The 18291-nt window shown below is 40.2% G+C and overlaps 2 protein-coding genes across 2 annotated transcripts; one reads left to right on the top strand and one right to left on the bottom strand.

Moving 5' to 3' along the window:
• Positions 1 to 380: 380 nt before the first annotated feature.
• On the bottom strand, positions 381 to 5205 carry ing2 (inhibitor of growth family, member 2). The gene is made up of 2 exons (XM_044022072.1): positions 4318 to 5205; positions 381 to 2356 (listed from the first exon to the last, which is right to left on the bottom strand). Exons 1-2 carry the CDS (start codon positions 4460 to 4462, stop codon positions 1656 to 1658), a joined length of 846 nt encoding a protein of 281 aa, XP_043878007.1. The 5' UTR covers positions 4463 to 5205; the 3' UTR covers positions 381 to 1655.
• A 5265-nt stretch (positions 5206 to 10470) lies between these two features.
• cd68 (CD68 molecule) lies at positions 10471 to 17947 on the top strand. Its single transcript, XM_044022519.1, has 5 exons — positions 10471 to 10698; positions 11062 to 11181; positions 12428 to 12497; positions 12895 to 13071; positions 14891 to 17947. The coding sequence occupies exons 1-5, from the start codon at positions 10666 to 10668 to the stop codon at positions 15028 to 15030; spliced, it is 540 nt and encodes a 179-aa protein (XP_043878454.1). The 5' UTR covers positions 10471 to 10665; the 3' UTR covers positions 15031 to 17947.
• The last annotated feature ends 344 nt before the right edge of the window (positions 17948 to 18291 follow it).

Genomic DNA, 18291 nt, shown 5'->3' with positions numbered 1-18291 from the left:
TTACATGAAAAGTAAATTGTTAGATTTTTATTTATGGTAAAGTTTTATTTATTTTGAAATTTGGCAGAATTGGTCCATACTTGCGGATTAAATTCAGGATTGTTTTTGATTTTCTTTTTAAATGTCGTTATCGTAGGAGAAAATACTACATACAAGAGGATCTCTGATTATGGAGACCTGCATTTAGAAGAGTCCTCATGACAGTGGGCAGGAGTCAGTCAGGTGGGGAAACAGCAGAGTGAGCTGCAGTCACATGATTGAGGTGTTTGTGTTTGTCTTCACACTGTGATTCTAAAAACCAACAGTTTGCTCAAGGCTTCTTCACATGAAGGTGGTGTGTTTTCACACACTGAAGTAAAATACAAGCACAGTTCAAGTGATAAAGTGATGTCTGTGTCCGTTCAATTTAATTCACTTGGCAAAAATTGAAGATAAAATAATGACATTTAATACTTTACTGCCAGAGTAACCAAAGTCCATTGAGAAAATGTGACACAACTTTACCACACTCGGCACCCTAACATCAGCTCCCATGAACTAAAAACACAAATTTTCTCTATGGACTTTGGTGTAAGGAGCAGAAAGTCACAAATTGAAAAAACTTCCAGTGTTTTCAAGCAAAGGACATATTTTGTCTCATTGAAGCAAGTGGTTGTGGAGATATTTAACTCGTAGCTAACGCTGGTAGCTGCTAACACGACTAATCAAGAATTCTCATCATTCTGTTTGCTAAATCAGATAAAAACTGTTTGCGTGCTACATTTTCAAGAAAACAGGGCAGCTAACCGACTAATAGTACTTTGTTTAAATGAATATAAAAAGAAATTTACACAATAGTGATGGTGAGCGGGTGAAAATGTTGTCCACAAACGCAACGTACTATTGGCTATATGCATGGAGCGTCTCGTACAACTTCTGCTAAAATATAAAACAAGTATACTTCCATTAGTGTCCCCTTCATTAAGGGGAAACTTTTAAGTGGATTAAAAGTGATTATAATTTCTGGTATGTATCAGATGTTTACATAGTCTTTTGGTAGCTAGACCTGAGGGATTCAAAATGGGCTAAAATTAAAAAGATGTTTAAATAATAGTATCATAAGGGAGACAAATGTGGAGCTCAGCCTCTGCTAAAGTCTGTAATTCAGACACTGACTGGCTAACAGTTTACAGGAAAAGGTTGAGATGGGTTTATTGAAAGCCCAGGAAAGAATGTAAAAAAGTAAATTCCAGTGTCCCATCAAGTACCAAATCTCTTACATCATATCTTATGTTTGACCAAAACTGAATGAAATTATCATCATCCGCTGGAATATCTTATTTTTTTTTATTAGGATTTTGACCAGAAAGAAAATGACAGCAAAACAAATAAAGAGTGAAAAAAAAAAAATAATAATCAAAGTCCCACGAAAAGCAAAACACTTGAGGATGGCGGCGGCATCAAGTGGACGACTCTTGCAGCAGCTGGACATCCTTCAGTCTACAGCACAGTTACCACCAGTGGAAACAATCAGTGATGTAACAGCACAAGATCAATCACAACTGGTCCTTGATTAATACTAAGCGCTGCTACTGACAGTGTTCGATTGTGCTCTTACAACATCACGAGTATTCTGATCATCTACGACAGTCCTAGCCCCTTCACAATGAGGGTCACTACCTGGACCGACGGTCTTTTCTGTTCTTGTCGAGGCTTTTGTCCATCGTCTTTTCATTGTCGCCTCTGCATTTGGGGCAGTACCACTTGCCCTTGGGCTTGTAGGTGAGGCCCACGCAGGAGAAGTGGAACCACTCGATGGGGCACTGGTCATTGTCACAGCCGATCATCTCACCATAAGACACCTGCTCACAGAGACAGTAGGTGGGCTCGTTAGGGTCAATGGCGAATTCGACAGGTGAAGCGTCCCGTTCCTGTTTGGACTTGCGCTTCTTCTTTTTCGCAGACTTGGACTTCTTCTCCCGTGGTGGAGGTACGGACAGCTCCTCGGGGGTGTCGTCCACCAGAGAGCCATTGGCCGACGGGTGGCTGGAGTCGCGACTCTCGCTGTTGCGTTGGCGCCGCGGGCGTCTGTTGGAGGTGCGCTCAGGCGCCGGGGGTTCTTGGACACTGGAGCGCCGCTCTGGGGGGAGTCGCTCGGCCTCGGGGGGCTCCTGGAGGCACAGGGAGTGGGAATCCATCTGGCGGGAGCGGTTCTCCACTAGCTCCGTCATCTGGGTCACCACGTGGATTTTCTCGTCACCCAGCTCCTGGCTGGTAATGAGTGCCCTCTGCAGCTGGATCTGCAGACGCTTTCTCTGAGCTGCATCCTGCTCACCTTTGTACTTCTCAAACACTTCATCCACCTCCTTCAGCACCTCTGAAAACAAAAGACAAATCAACTTAACTGACCATGAAGTGTCATCATTTCATGTATCAGTATGGGGCTGTAACAGTTTGAGACATTTTAGAAATAAAACCAAGATGCGTGATTTCAGCTACTTTTCTCGGGTCTTTTGTATTCTTGTCTAGGCTTTTGTCCATCGTATTTTCATTGTCGCCTCTGCATTTGGGGCAGTACTGCATGCCCTTGGGCTCGTAGGTGAGGCTTAAGCAGTAGACATGGAACCACTGATCATCATCATCATCACACCCAATGACACCTGCTCACAGAGACAAAAGGTGGGTTCTTGAGGTTGATGGCGAATTTGACTGGTGAAGCGCCCCGTTTCTGTTTGGACTCGCACAAACTTGGACTTCTTCTCCTATGGTGGAGGCACAGACAACTTTTTCATTGTCGCCTCTGTACCACTTGACTGTGGGCTTGGAGGTGAGGCCCACGCAGGAGCCGTGGAACCACTCAATGTGGCACTAGTCATCGTCTGTGTCCTTCTCCCCGTTTCAAACTTTACACAGAATAATTTCCCCCATCGTTCTGATGTTTGACATGACCATGAACGGAAGCTCCTCATCTGTATCTGCAGGATTGAACTCACATGATGGGCTGACTTAGCAATGCTGCATCAGCAGGTGTTCCTAATAAAGTGCTTACTGAGCAGATCTGGCTACAACTCCCTCCGCAGACATTTTAAAAAAGTTTAGTTGAAGGGAAAACAGAAGTTGGACATGTTAGAGAGGCAGAGCTTTGGAGGAGGGGCTGAGCCGCATTGGACTCCTGGATACAGGAAATGACGTCAGTCCCAGTGTTGTGTAGGGGTTGCCTAGAGGAGAGGAGCTATCCGGCTCTGCAGTTCACACTCGACGGAGCAGAGCTGACATGGAGGCAGCTCAGCCCGCGAAGAGCAGCAATGTCGCTGAAAGCCATTTAAAGCGAATGCGAGTCCACTCCGTCGACATTTGTCGTTAAGAGTCCGCGTTTCGGTGCAACTTGTCGGGAGAGGCAAGAGGCTGCTTCACGCCCGCTGCGTCAACACTAAGCAACAATGACTGACAATTGTTTTCCTGCTCTGTGGTGCTTTTGTTAACAAACGTCCGCGATTCTAAACAACGTTAACTCCAGCTCCAGGGCCAATCATGATTTAATTTGACCCTAAATACTTAGAATGTGTCAACACAACATGACGAAAATGAACTGTTAATGTGGGATTCCTCGTACGGAGAATGCAACACCAGATTCCATTAGAAAAACGGCAGTGTTTGTCAACCATGGTGGTTGGGTCGTAGGTTTGCATGTTGACTGACACAATAAACAGTATTCGCTATATCTTTACCGTACGTTGTTGCATTCGGCATACGTCATGTACTTAAACGTGTGCTTATTTCACAAATAGCTAAAGTTTATCCATTGTTTTGTTAGTATTAACACAATAATCCTCCGCGGAAACGCCGTTGTGGGCGGTAGTGTACTGTGTGTACGTACTGAAAAAGTTAAGATTTTACTATCACACGGTACTTGTTTTGTGGTAATCTTCACGCCGAATTTATCGTCACATACCAGTAATGCACAGCACGTCTGTGTGATGTAATAAAAATTAAATGTGCGTTTGCCGGGAGACGGTAGAATTAAATGTGGGGATTCTCTCAATGGGTTTGGTGTTACAAACACACAACACAGGATGGCAGGAGTGTATCCGGGCTATGCTAACTGTCGGTCGCCTGTCTTGTTTATTTAACACATGGCTCGTCAACATAAATACAAACAGTTTGTCGTGGTAACGTAGCAGTTTTATCCGTGTACACGTTTAAAAAAAAGCAGGCTCGGGTGGCTTGCAAAATGGGAAACAAGGCTCGCGCCTGTTCCACCATTTCAGCTCTGGCCACTTTTACACACGTCCCTCTCATTTACAACAAACAAGAAAGCGAATGGTTTGAACACAGTACCTTGATACTTTGCATCGATTTCTCGAAGCAGGGAAACATTTCTTTGTATGTCCAGAGGCAGGGACTCCACACATTCCAGATAATCCTCCACATAGTTGACCAGTTGTTGCGACTTGTCGGCATTGGGGTAGTGGTGACCTAACATGGTCTCTGCGATGCATAGAGACAATATGGAGGAAAATGTGGAGAAAATACAGTGAGGAGCAAAAAATGCTTGGCGACTTTGCAGCTTTGTAGGGCAGTTCCAGGCAGCAGCAGTTCACTTCAAACAAAACTCACGCCACTGCGCATGCGGGAGTATTTTCCTTATATGGCGGTGTACAGTTTCCTCTTATCTGTCGTCACGGGAGGCGGGGCCAGGAGGGTTTGCGGAACCGGGATTGGTGGAGAGGGACCTCATTATCATAACGTTTTCCCGGGAAAATTGAATTGAATGGAGGAAAATGATCATGAAAAACTTTAATTTTAAAAACCCATAATTGTCTTAAACCACGGGTTTAGGACAATTTGACTCATATAATAATGATAATATCATGTATACAGTTTTATATGTAGATATATTACATAGCAAAAGAACTTTATGACATTTACGTAGTAGGAAAAGAGGATTGTTGACATGTCATTGCTGTTTTCACCTGTTAACAAAGGACAACTGGTGCTTGTTCACCTACTTTGAAACAAAACACAAAACTATAGAGGGAAGAATAAGAATATGGATTCAAAGATGGACAGAATTCCAAATGCGTACTTCCTCATGTACACATTACTGAATTCTACTGTTGGGAATGGCTTTCTATATTTCATATTTGTAGTCATTCAATTCTATTAAAACGTTAATCTGCCTCAATCGGACCATTAGGACAAGGTCAGCGACCGTCACAAGAAAGGATGTCATTCTTTGTTGTATGTGTATGTGAAGCTTTACATTAAAAATGTAATAATGCACTCTATTATGCTACGTTTCATTCATTTCTGAGGTTCCTTCACTAGTAACGACCTGTGACCTCGGACTTCTATTGTGTTCTATTGTTGTGTTTGTTTCACAGTTAATCAGTCGTACATTAATGCAGCATTAATGCTGGTGTATAAACACCATGGCCTCCGTAAAGCAAAGTCCTATACAAAGACATATAAAATAATTATTTTAAGGTAAAAAGCCTAAACTATTATTATTTTAAAGTGGTTGTACACATATACAAATATAATTATGGGGAATATATTCCATTTCTTCCCATAAACCGTCCTAAATGTTACACACTGGCCCTTTAAAGCTCATCTGAAGCATCAGGTGGACACTCAGATGTGTGATTCTGACATTAGAGCACAAGTCACACAAGTTCACCGTTAAACAGCATCACAGCGGTGTGAACCTTGTGTTTCTCTGTGTGCGTGTGACTTGTTTCCTCTTGCTGTGTCATGTGACGGCAGGAAATCTCCTCTTTTCTCTGTCCACTGACACTAACACAGCAGTATTTAAACTGGTCAGTCACACAATTTTCTTGTGGCTTACATCAGTTTGCCTCTTAAAGCTGATGTTTTTTTTAATCTGATTTTAACTCTTATCTTTTAAATCTGCTTTTATTTATGATGCTTAATAAAATTGTTGTGTTACTGTAATGAATGTAAATTGAGTTGACTTTTATTGACAAACCAAATGAACAAAGAATTAGACCGAAAGCTTTGCTTGTTTACCTTTAAAGGTCCAGTGTGAAAAATGTTGGTGAAATAATGTTTTGGCAGAAATTGAAGATAAAATACATAAAATAAGTGTAAAATCACCTGATTGTACCAAATGCTGTTTTTGTGGCAACCACAACTGTTTCGTAAAACAATAACAGCATCAGGAATTACAGACGCGTATTCACTTCACTTAACATTTTTAAAAACGGCTCTGTTTTTACGACATTTTTGCCACACATTACTATCCGTAATTGAGCGAAAATAAATCTCGTAAAAACAGACCCGAAAAAACTCCCAAAGACTCAAAAACAGAGCCTTTTGTTAAGTGAATGCAGTTGGAAGTAGACGCACTTTCACTCATCATTCCAACAAATTGATTGTAGTAAGGATACAGTATAAGCAACAGGACGATATTTCGGACCACCATGTCTGTATGATAGCCCACATTGGACAAACTAAACATCTTTTTTGAATTTTGATGCTAACTGAAGGCTACTTAGTTTCTCCTACACACCACATTCAAACAACGTCGTCTGTACAACAACACAACAGATAATATTGTACAGCGTAATAAAGCTGTGTAATGGAGTGACATTTATGAACAGGTCTGTGAACGTTCGTGTTATTACACAGTTGTCTGAGAAAGTCCACTCTTATTCAAACAAATGTGCTGTTGTGGGTTTAAAGTGTAATCAGTGAAGTCAGACTGGTCTGAGCACATTTCGTTTTCGTTTTAATGGAAAACAACATCTGACCAGTTTTCCTCAACACCTTCTTCCCTCCCCGCGCTGCTACTGTCAACATTGGTTTCGTTTCCTGCGCAAACTTGAGTCGATGGACAAGTTGGACATAATCACATGCATTTAAGCGTCAACACGAGTACTTCCGGTTTTGTCCTTTCAAAATACGACCTCTAAAAGCAGACTGAATATAAATCCGTGGTTCTCACACTCTTTATACCAAGTACCAAAAGAAGAAAGAAAATATCGGGTTCTTGAAGTAACACTGTTACTTATCACCAACGTCAGAATACAGTGGCGTAAAAAGGTCAAGCAAAGTCAGCTACGGACTTGTCAAAATTAAGTATTTCTGGTTCAAGTACCACCGGAGGAAGCTTGCGTACCACAGGTTGAGAAACCATGGTTCTGGATTGATATCTGTATCGCTGTAAAAGAAGTAAACATTTAAAACACAATAATGTCGAAGATTTACACTTAAAGTGGACCATTAGCAGTAGATCAACATTATATTGTAGTATTTCAGTAATCCATCATATTGAGGCACATGTGTTGGGATCGTTTTAGCACTTGAAACCTCTTCATCCATGCACAAAGTTTGATATTGTGACCAGGATTAAGCTGTACTAGTGTGAAATCTACATTTACCATGTGATTAAAGAAGTATAAAGAAGGGGGAAATATACAATGTTACAGCTTTGTCTGTCAAAGTACATGGCTCTTATTATTCGTAGTAGAAGTAGTTGTACTATTATTACTTTGCACAAAACTGCACATTCGTGTGTAGCTACATATTCATTGTGGCTGATTTTTGTTTGTTTAGCTGGTTGCATTTAAAGGTTTCAAATTTTGACCTGTACTACGATATATTTTTATTTTATTATAATATCTTTTTTCCTCTTGTGTAGCTGTCTTTTTTATACCATTAACACATCATACCTTATCCTGAGGCAACAATTTTTTTTATTGTCCTTTAGCTGTATATATATATGCCATTAACACTTTTTTTTTTACCAATTTAAAAATACTTTTAATTAAACATTTCTACTTAAAATCATTCTAAGTAGAAAATTGTATTATTATCAGAGTTTAAAATTCTAAACCCCCCCCTCTCGCGTCGCTGTGTGCTTTTATTTTGATGAGTTTCCGGTCGTGTTCTCAGTGCTGCCTGTGTGACCTTGACCATACATGGTCGGTAAAAGAGCGAGGACGTTCAGCTGTTGCTTCACAGTGACACAAGTTCAACAGGAGACAGTGACAGTCATTCAGTGTAAACCAGTGTCTGTTCGTCAGTCAGTCAGCACCTGTGTGTCACCATGAAGACTGCTCTGGTCCTCGTCTTTGTTGTCTTCTGCACTTTCTCAGGTAAGACAACAAAAAACAACAACTTTTATGATAAAAACATTAAACATTAAGAGACTTTTTAATGTTGCAATGCAGCTTTGATGGTTTGAAAAATACTCTCGTTTGAATGATCACATGATAACACTGTGTTATAAATGAGATGTGATATACATGATGAATGTGTGAGAGCTGACTGGTGAATGTGTGACTTCCTGGATTGTTTGGGAGACAGAACAGAAGTTTCCGCAGTTTTTGGTTACAGTTGCAGATCTGAGTCACATGTCTGACTGTTGGCAGAGACGCACAATCTGCTGGTGTTGTTTTTAAACAGAAGGACAGAGTCAATGTGCAAGTTCAAAACACAGTGACATGTGTGTGACACCTTTTTTAATGCAGATTAAGTCACATATATATACATATGTACAATAATACTTAAGTAAAAGTGTGAAAATATCTCCTTTTTACAGTTTTTTCAGTATAAAAAAAGTCATGTATTGACTAAATGTGTTGCAATATGGGTTTTTTCACCCCCATGTTCCCTCATTCCTTGATCTGTTTATCATATTGTATTATTTTTCACCTCCATTTGATGAAATGACAGTGGTTCACTTGCTGTAACTCAACATTTATTGAACAACACTTATGGTTTGCCTCTGCTGTCTGCATTAAACCAAATGTTAAACGCACAATGTAGGTCAAATTAAAAGAAAACAAACGTTTTAGTGCAGCTTTCTCAGCATTTCTAAAGATTCTGAGAGCAAAGAAATGTTTGAACGTACACAAATATGTTATCATTTTGATGATTAAAACAAGGGCAAACAAAGACAGGGATAAAAGTGAAAAGTTGAACACAAATGCTCCCAAAAATACTTAAAGAATGTGAAATTGGTGTTTTTTTTACTCACTAGTGACCCTGGGACATGATATTATATTATATTTAAAAGCAAGAAAACATTCAATACAAGGGATGACCCGATACGATACTCAGTATCGCCATATTGAATATCAGAAAAATATCTAAAAAGCCTATGTATCACCTGCTTTAACTATACACAGACTGTATAAACAGCATTTTAGCTGAGTCATGTTGTGGGCTGTTTGTTTGGTCCTCATAGAAGACAAATATTTGATCTATTATATGTCTCAGAAGAAGGTTAAAACCATGATTAAGTGTTTGTTTTCAACTTTCATTTTTAATAATGAACTGATATTTATAGCTGCAACTATAGATTTTTAGGGATCTGAAAGTGTTTTGGTTTTGTGTTGCGGTGATCATAGTTTCAGGCCCGAACAGAAATATGTGTCATATAAATGTGCTGCAGACTAAACAATGCCCGACTGTGAGAATCAACTGCTAACTTTACAATATTTGTTTAAAGGACGGAGGTTTGTGCGCAAACATTAGCTTTGAATTCAAAAATTAAACATCTTTTTTTTTTTTTGCAAAAATTAGGTCTAATGGCAACTGTAAAAGCAAGTGTTTTTGTACTCATTAGTTGGTGGAGACCAAAACAAGGCTGAAAGTTGAAAACTTATCTACTAAAACTAATTTGTGGACATCCACAACACATAATATAGTGAGTGCATGTGTCACACGACCCTCATTTTAGCATGAAGGGAACTGTGGCTATAGTTTGCATGAATAGAACAAAGGGAAAAGGTAGGCACATTCATCAGGTAAAGACAACAAGCGCTCTAAGTCTGCTAGATAAGCAAAGAGGAAATAGGCCACTTTAGTGGCTGACAAGTTTTGCAACTCTCAGACAACAACCCCATCCAGTGTGTGGACACTTAAAAAATGATGGACTGATGCCAATCTCACAAACATGAATTTTTACTAACATGGATGAATACAGCCTTTAACCTCACCAACATAGTATTTAGTATTTTTCTTGACATTGTGTGAACTCATAACTTCAACACGGCAATCACAAGATCGGACGTTATGGAAAGTGAACTGCGTTATACAGTTCTCGCTCGGCTCTAATCGTTTTTTTTTTTGCTTTTCCATTACTGAGTACCTGGTGCTTCTTTTTTGGTGCCTGCTTTAGTGAGGTTCCAAGTCGTCAGACTGCCGGTCACTGATTGGTCAGAGAGTGTCCTCAATGGAAGAGTCATGAGCGTGACGTCCGGTTAATCCAACATTTAGCAAGAGAGGTCTATATGTACAGACATTGAAAATGTCTTGCTTTCAGATTCAGTTTTATTGTCGTTCTCCCTTTCTTCTTGATTTAAGCACTGTCATTGGCTGAAGACAAGAACGACTCCAAACCCCCAGGAACCATGTCCCCCGCCATGGAATATACCTCCACAGATGGCCCCTCAAAAGAAACAACCACCCTGAACACAACCACCACCACCAAGACAACGACAGACAACCACCACCAAGACAACCACCACCACCAAGACAACCGAAGACAACCACCCAACACAACCCACCACCACCCCGAAAACAACCACCTCCACTCCGAAGCCAACCACCCCTCCCAAGCCTCCAACCCCACCTCCACAACCAACTCCGTCCACCACCTTGACTGTTGGAAACTACAACGTGACAGTCAACAAAGAGGTTTGCCTGAGGGCTCAGATGGCTTTGCAGATCAGAGTGGCACGCCCTCAGGTACATTTTATCAGTCACCATAAACACCACACAAAGCCTGGTACATTCTAGTCTGGAAGTAATCGTCAGGGTTTCATTAAACCATTTTGAAATGTGTTAACTTTAATCGAACTTTCTCTTCTTTTCTCTTTTAGTAGTGTCATTGTCAGCACCCTGTTTTTAGGAAATGAGAAAAAGTTATACTATATATTCCTCATTGTGGTAGGTGTAGCTTCTGCAGAGGATTAAACATGTGTCATCTGTGGTGTCACGAGACTTTTCCAAAGTGTTCATGACTACAGTGGGGTTTTTTTTCCCTGTAGCAATAATGTTATTTTCTGTATCATTCTGATTGAAGTTACCATCAAACTGTTTATCTTTCAGCTCAATGGAACCTTTATCATTCAGCCAAATATCACAAAAGCAAGTGGACATTGTGGGGAAACCAAGGCCAACCTTACCCTATCCTTTAAGGAGGGTTTCATCACCTTCTTGTTCACCAAGGTAGGTTTAATCTGTCATCATCCTAGTTATGTGAGAGAAATCTCAAGAGGTTCAACAAGGCAACGTTAACACAAGTAACCCATTTAGTAGAATATCAAGTTGCTTGACTGAAACTTCATGAAGGAAGTAGAATCAACGAGAACTGCCAAAAAAGGGAAGTATAGTTGACAGGATCAGTCTGAGAGCACATGACATGTGACAAGGAACAACACTTGTGTGATTCATTTGTTGGTTTCCTACATGACAATCTAGATTAACTGGTTTTGAATGTTGAGGCTACTTCGTGAAAGTACAATTTCATTCAGGGTGTTATCGCATAGCAGTTAGTTCAGAAATGTCCACTAGCTTCTACCTATACCTATGTAGAATTTGGGGTAGAAGTGAAGGGAGTGCACAAGGACCGGCAGGACACTGTGCGGTCCAGTCGTGGTCTTTCCATCACGGTACAGTAAAGTTACATTTGGAACGGTACAGGCCTCGGTCAGGCTTGCGTTTCGACTGAGAACAGTACCTTTACTTGATAGGCAGGATGTGAGCCGTGCCCGATGGCCGTGGCAGCGAGATACGTAGCCGTGACGTCGTACCAGTGCGACGGCGGGTGGGTCTGGCTCCACCCTTACCGTACTGTACCACTACTCTGGTACGCCAAGGGAAGGGTACCAAAAATGGAACAGTTTTGGTACAGTTCCTAATGGAAACGCAAACAAAATACGTACCAAACCAAACGGTTCCACTCTGAAGAAGATCTGAAACTAGTCGTTGAGACCATATACTGTATATTGTCGTTCATGCTATGGACGACTTCCTTTTTTGAGGCACCGTCTCATTAGCCAGTTGCTATGCCAGCCCTTGTTTATTAGCAACAGGGTTAAAGACTGGTACCAACATTAAAAATGACACTTCATATCCATCCTTTATATTTTTTGCCATTTTTCCCGATTCATTTTCGACAAGCTAGGACAAGTTGGCCCAAGTAGATAGAGTTGATGAAGGATCCACTCATTGGACGATTGTTTGTTTGGGAATGAAGGACGCACTTGTTTGAAATGGAAATCGTACTTGTGTCTTTGTTGTTCTGAGAGGGAAGTCCACAGTTCTTTCATCTGGTGTATCAGACATCATTAAGAACAATGTAGTCAACCAGTAATCTCAATCCCAGTCTTGTTTATTTACTGAAAGTAAAACCATTACTTCTCGTTTAACTACAGTAACCGCGACTGTCCTGTTGTCCTGCCTGTTTCCACAGAGCACTGATAATACCACTAGCTACGTTGACGCCGTGTCTTTCAACCTCACCTACGCCTTCGTCAAAGGAAGTAAGTCATGAACACTCATGCAATGAGTCTACTCATGTCATTTACTGTCTTTTTTACGGGTCAAACTTTAGATTCTTCTTATTGGGTCGCTGCAGGTGTACTAATATTTTGGCTACAGATTAATGTTGCGCAACGCAGGCAAACATTAGCACAGACGAGAAGCATTTAACAGGCAACAACTTCCTTATTTGTGTCTCTGTTCAGCTGCATTATCGGGGAAATTACTGTTAAGCATGTGATGCCAGTAACAAGTCATCTATTTCCAGTGCCATGCAGTCAAACAAGTTTGATCCCATATCTGCTCATCAGAATCTGTCATCGTGACCTCGAAGCACTTGAGCTTATAATGTGCCTTTCAAACAATGTGACTTGCCTTTGTTTTGTTTGACTGTCACAGAGGAGGAAAATTTCCCCGCCAAGAACAACACGCTGCATCTCTTCTCTGCAAAGGTTGGACGCTGCTACTCCTGCCGGCAAACTGAACAGGTTTTAGTGGAGAAGGGACTCTACCTGGACGTCAGTCAGGACCAATTCCAGGGATTCAATCTGACTAAGAGCAAAGAATTTGGCCTCCGTAAGTGTCCACGTGTCCATGAATCGACTGCTGTCCATTACGTGAATTGTCAGAACTATTTATAAATGAATGACAGACACACTATTTATACAATAAAGGCACAACTTACATTTCAGTAAAAGCACGTATAGTCAGCAAAATGTATTGAATTTACATTTTTGGAAGCTTATGCATTGTGTAATAGAAAGTATGTAAATTGTGATTGCAAAAAAAAAAGAGTCAAAGTTGTAAGTACATAAACACATGAACACATTATTCATTACAAAATAAGTCGAATAAATAGTAAATAGTAAAATAGTTCTCAAACTGCGGTACGTGTACCATCAGTGGTACACAAGTTTCCTCTGTTGGTAAATCAGAAATACTGTTCTACTGAGTAATTTAAAACAGACAACAAAAACAGACAACAAAATATAATCATTTGATTTACACGACTAGTATGGCCAACTCACAAATATACCAACACATGTAGCCCGAACGCTACACAGCTCAAACAAAGCTCTCGTACGATGTAGTTCTCCTAATTTTTTCCGTTTTTTTGTCCGATAAGAAACACCAAACAATGACAAACACACCAACAATGTTAGCGACTCCTGCTACATAGTTAGCCATGACAGACGCTGCACTGCTAACCTCTAGCTAGCTGATAGGCAGTATACAGTCAATCAGTCAGGAAAACACATTCAGTGGTTCCACCGCCATTAAATCTGCTTGAGTTTCAGTCTATTTTGGATCTAAATATATATAAATAGGCCTTAAAGCGACGTCGCAGCACAATTGTGTTTTTCTTCAAAAGTAAGATATGAAACAGAAGTGATTGGTGTGGACTATTTTACATGAGTTTTTTTAATTTTCTTCTGAAGAATTCTCTCTAAAAAAGGTTTTGCTGCTGAGCAGGAGATGATAGCTGGATGAAATGTTCAGGTGTTTACATTACATTATTCTAAAGATGCCAGGGTGTGGTCAGTAGTCACCGTCACATGGCGGTCACAGTTGAGTGACATAGTTCTGTTATTCCCAGCAGATGTAATCATGAGACACATCTGCAGGCCAAGTCAGGTGCAGGTGCTTGATCTGCATCTACACGTTCCATGTTCAGCTTCAGCTTTATTGTGTAGTAGTGGTATCATGTAATGTGATTTCAATTCATTTATGATTTTCTTTTTAGTTTTAATCTTCATCTTCATCGTTTTTACAAAGTGCAGTCTTTTAAAATATATCTTATAAAAGATTAAGTAAGCAATATTGACAAATGTCTTTAGACTCACGTCTAATAAAATTATATGGCAGTTGAGAAAGTTTTAAGCGTGTGCGCGTAATAATTATTAGGAATTACACTGAGAAAGCAAAAAAAATTATTTGTTTTCATTACAAATAATTCAAGTCAAATGAAAAGTTTGAAGAAATGACATTTAAAAAAGTTAGTTAATAGTGTTAATTAAAGAAAAAAGGAAGGAATTACAAAGGATCCTTTGTGTTTGAATTTTATTTTAGCAAATCTATGAAAGTGCAGTGAAAGCTGTCTTTTATTTGACCGTGTAGTAAATGTCCTAAATGTGGCTGTAATTGTCTTTTCAAAGTGTAATTTAGATGACAGTGCTGCAATAACAGACTTCTATACAAAGTGAATATCTGTATGCTAGACAACTAACTAATTGTGCTCTTTTAAATCCAGTAAGGGCCGTATTTCTTACCCCCGGGGATTAAGTATCCAGATTCAGATTATTCAGATTAATTGCCAGGTTCAAGTGTGACATCATATTTGTCCCCGTGAAACTGCACAAACAAACACGCGTGTGTGTCGTCTTGTGTTTCCCAGCTGACCGCTGCCCTGCCGACCAGCCCGACTACAAGGTTGCGATCGGCGTGGGAGTGACGCTGCTGGTGCTCATCGTCATCGTGGTGGTGGCCTACCTGGTGACCCGCAAAAGGAGAACCGACGGTTACCAGGCTCTGTGAGGTGGGGACACTCGGTCGCCCAGAGAAGACACCTTTTTTTTTTTGATAAAGCAGCGAGGCTGTGATGCTCTGTCTTTTACGAGAGCCAGAGCAACAAAAACCTTCACCACCAGCGATCCACTGCCTCCCGCCGACCCCCCCACCTGTTATGTCTCTGTTAAGTGTTATCTAAACATCGTTACTATTGAGGCTGGAGTGAGCCACTTTAATCATAATAATCATAAACCTTTAAAATGAATTGAAGCAGAAGGAAAAAAAAAACACCTATTAATCCTACGTTCACTCACTTTTTAAATTCAATCTCGTTTATTTTCTGCTTCTTTTTTTTCCATTTCTTTCTGATTGTTTGTTGAATTGAAGACACGTATGTAGTCGAATCCAAAGTCCGTCCCATGGAGCAGCAGGCTGAGCTCTGACTGGCCAAACCCCTGCCAGATACACATAAACCAAGGCTGTGGACTTTGAGCGGGACACACCGGCCCAACAGCTTTTACACCTGATCTTAATGATGATACGGCAAACAGATATGCGAGTAAACTGGGTGAATAAACCACATGGATTCACAAGGGACAAGAAAATAGGGTTAGAAATTGCAAATGCAAAAGAGATATCTGTTACTTTAACTTGAATAATCTGTCAGTGAGTGGTGTTCGGTGGCACACTGCAGACTCCTAACATTTGAGTGTTCAAAGGCCAAAATCAATATTATTATTATTTTAAATTCATAACCTTAATTTGACAAATAGATGAATATTATTTTCATCATGTTGGACACTAAAACTTACTGGCACATACATGTGAAAACTGACTCATCATAACCAGTTCAGGTTGTGTATGCTAAGATGGACGACGCAGCAGCTCCCAAAGCATCTCTAGCGCCCCCCGGTGGGTGGAAGTGGAGCCATGTCGTCCATCTTTATGCAGAGGGCCAGAGCTGTGATGTTATTTTTATATAACCCCCATGTTATACCGTCACAAAGCAGTGGAATCATGAAGAAAAAGGAAGACGGTAGATTTTTACCTTCTCTTCTATATGAATCATCATGAATGTTTAGTTTTTCCTCAAACAAAATCAAACTTTGTGTGTATATTGTGTCATCCAGGGATTTGTTTTATTACTATTATTATTATTTTTGTCGCAATAAGGGAAAATTATGCAAGCAATACCGCGTTAGCCTTATTAATCAGTACAACCCGGGAAATTTGAAGGATGTTTTTAATAAGGGATTTATTTTGACATTATCTACATTAATTGCACTGATAACTGTTCCAACTTTGTCTTTTAATACTATGTACACAGCTGTTGCAGTGTTTTTTTTTATAAAACTGCAAGGTTGTGCTATTAAAGCATGGGGTAGGTGTGGAGTCTCAACTACAGGCGAGTTTCTTAGCTCCTCCCACTTGATTTGCACCGACGGACGCACTCAGTTCATATGTCACAGACGACCCGCGGCTACCTGTACGTTTACATGACGTCAGCAAAAAAAATACATGTAAACATAACTGAAATTGGACTAAAGTACCCAGATAATTGTGATCCAGAGCGGATTTACTACTGTGTGTATACGTTCTGTCAGACTCAAGCTGCTCTAGACGTTCTGCGCATGTTCCGTGTTTCTTGCTGGTACAGAGAAATAAAAGAAAACATTGTGAAATCTACGTGAGTGTATATTTGGACTGGCAAGGAGAACGGTTCTATGTTCCGTCAACTCAAAGAATTGAATATTTTGGAATCATGGATGGTAGGGCGACTCGACGGGCTTCCCTCCTCCTGTCTGTTCTGTCTCACTCTAAATTCTGTTGTGTTTTTGGACCGCTTGATTTATGTTATGCTGAAAGGATAATATGGAATTATCGATAAATGTGCCATAAAATATCCCGCTTGCCCGGGCTTTAATGACGTCCCGTCTCTCCTTCTACCAACTCCGATACACAGAACCCAGTTACGTCAAGCTGTACCTTTAAGCGCGCAAAAACCAACAACACTAGAGTGTGTATTTAGCAGCTGTTGGTCATATTGGACATAACAAACAACGGCTCATAAATGAACACTGTGTTTTCTCAGCTAGAATGAACTTTGAACTTCAGATATCACGTGGCGCTCGGGTACCTGCGGTGGCAAGGTAGAGTTCTCACTACAGCACACCGGTAAAGTAAAGAAAATAATTACGGAGTCGTATTTACTCAGATTGCACAGGGCGTATCGCTTCGCTTATCTCTGGAGCAGACTTTCCTATACGTCAGCGCGTCTACGGTCTAGAAAACACTGTAAAAAATATCCTGTTCCCTTTACCAAGACATACTCATCATCTCAATTTTGGTAACAACTAAGACGCACTGTTGAAGCACTAAGAATGTATGTTTACATTTATTTGGTGAAAAACATAATGTATATTTAGTCTAGACTGGGGGCCACCTGCAATACCTCCAAGGTCCACCAGTGGGCTATGCCCCACACTTTGGGAAGCTTAAATTAAATGTGCTTTCTTCACCTTGAACATAATGAGGGTTTTTGGCATTTAACAGAGTAAATAACAGCTTGTTTTACTGAGTGGAAAGTGAAAGTGTCTCTGGGTTATTTCAGTATAAGGGCATTGATTCTGATTCATTTACACAAGTGTTTTTAGTGTGGATGCTGAAATCCAACACCATCAGGGGGAAATGAAAATGGTTGTTGTTGTATTTGTGTGCTCTGGAAAGTAGGCTAAACTCACTTTGAATGAAGACCCCGTGTGTGTGTGTGTGTGCTCGTTTAATTTTACTCTTAAAATAGCCGCGTGGCGTAATCTGTAAGTATGTCCGTGTGCAGCTCAGTGCAGCGAGACTCCGTCCAATCATGTGTAAAGTTCTCCACAGAGTGTCTGCACCTTGACCTGTTTGTAACTGCCTGTGTCAATAAAGATTGATATATTCTGTATATACCAAGGTGTGTGTGATTATGTGTGAGGAAAGAAAGGAAGAAGCCCTTTGGGGAATGAATAAGAATTGAAATAAGGTATAACATACTAATAAAAAATAAAATAGTAGGATATAATCATGACAAGAAACACATGCCTTAGTTTAAGATATATAAATGGACAGTAAACCAGTGTGACCCACTTTTAAAGATGATAAACAATCAGGACTCACGTTTCAACAACAGAAAAAGCAAATTAAGCGACTGATATCATTTTGAAATTGCGTCATTCCCAAAAGATGTTCGTAAAACACATTCACATAAATCTCAACTAAAAAAATTTCGGAAAATTAGTTTGGGGACCC

The sequence above is a fragment of the Solea senegalensis genome, linkage group LG3 (genome assembly GCF_019176455.1).
Source record: "Solea senegalensis isolate Sse05_10M linkage group LG3, IFAPA_SoseM_1, whole genome shotgun sequence".
Classification (NCBI taxonomy): Eukaryota; Metazoa; Chordata; class Actinopteri; order Pleuronectiformes; family Soleidae; genus Solea; species Solea senegalensis.
This window is presented reverse-complemented; position numbering and strand designations above follow the sequence as displayed.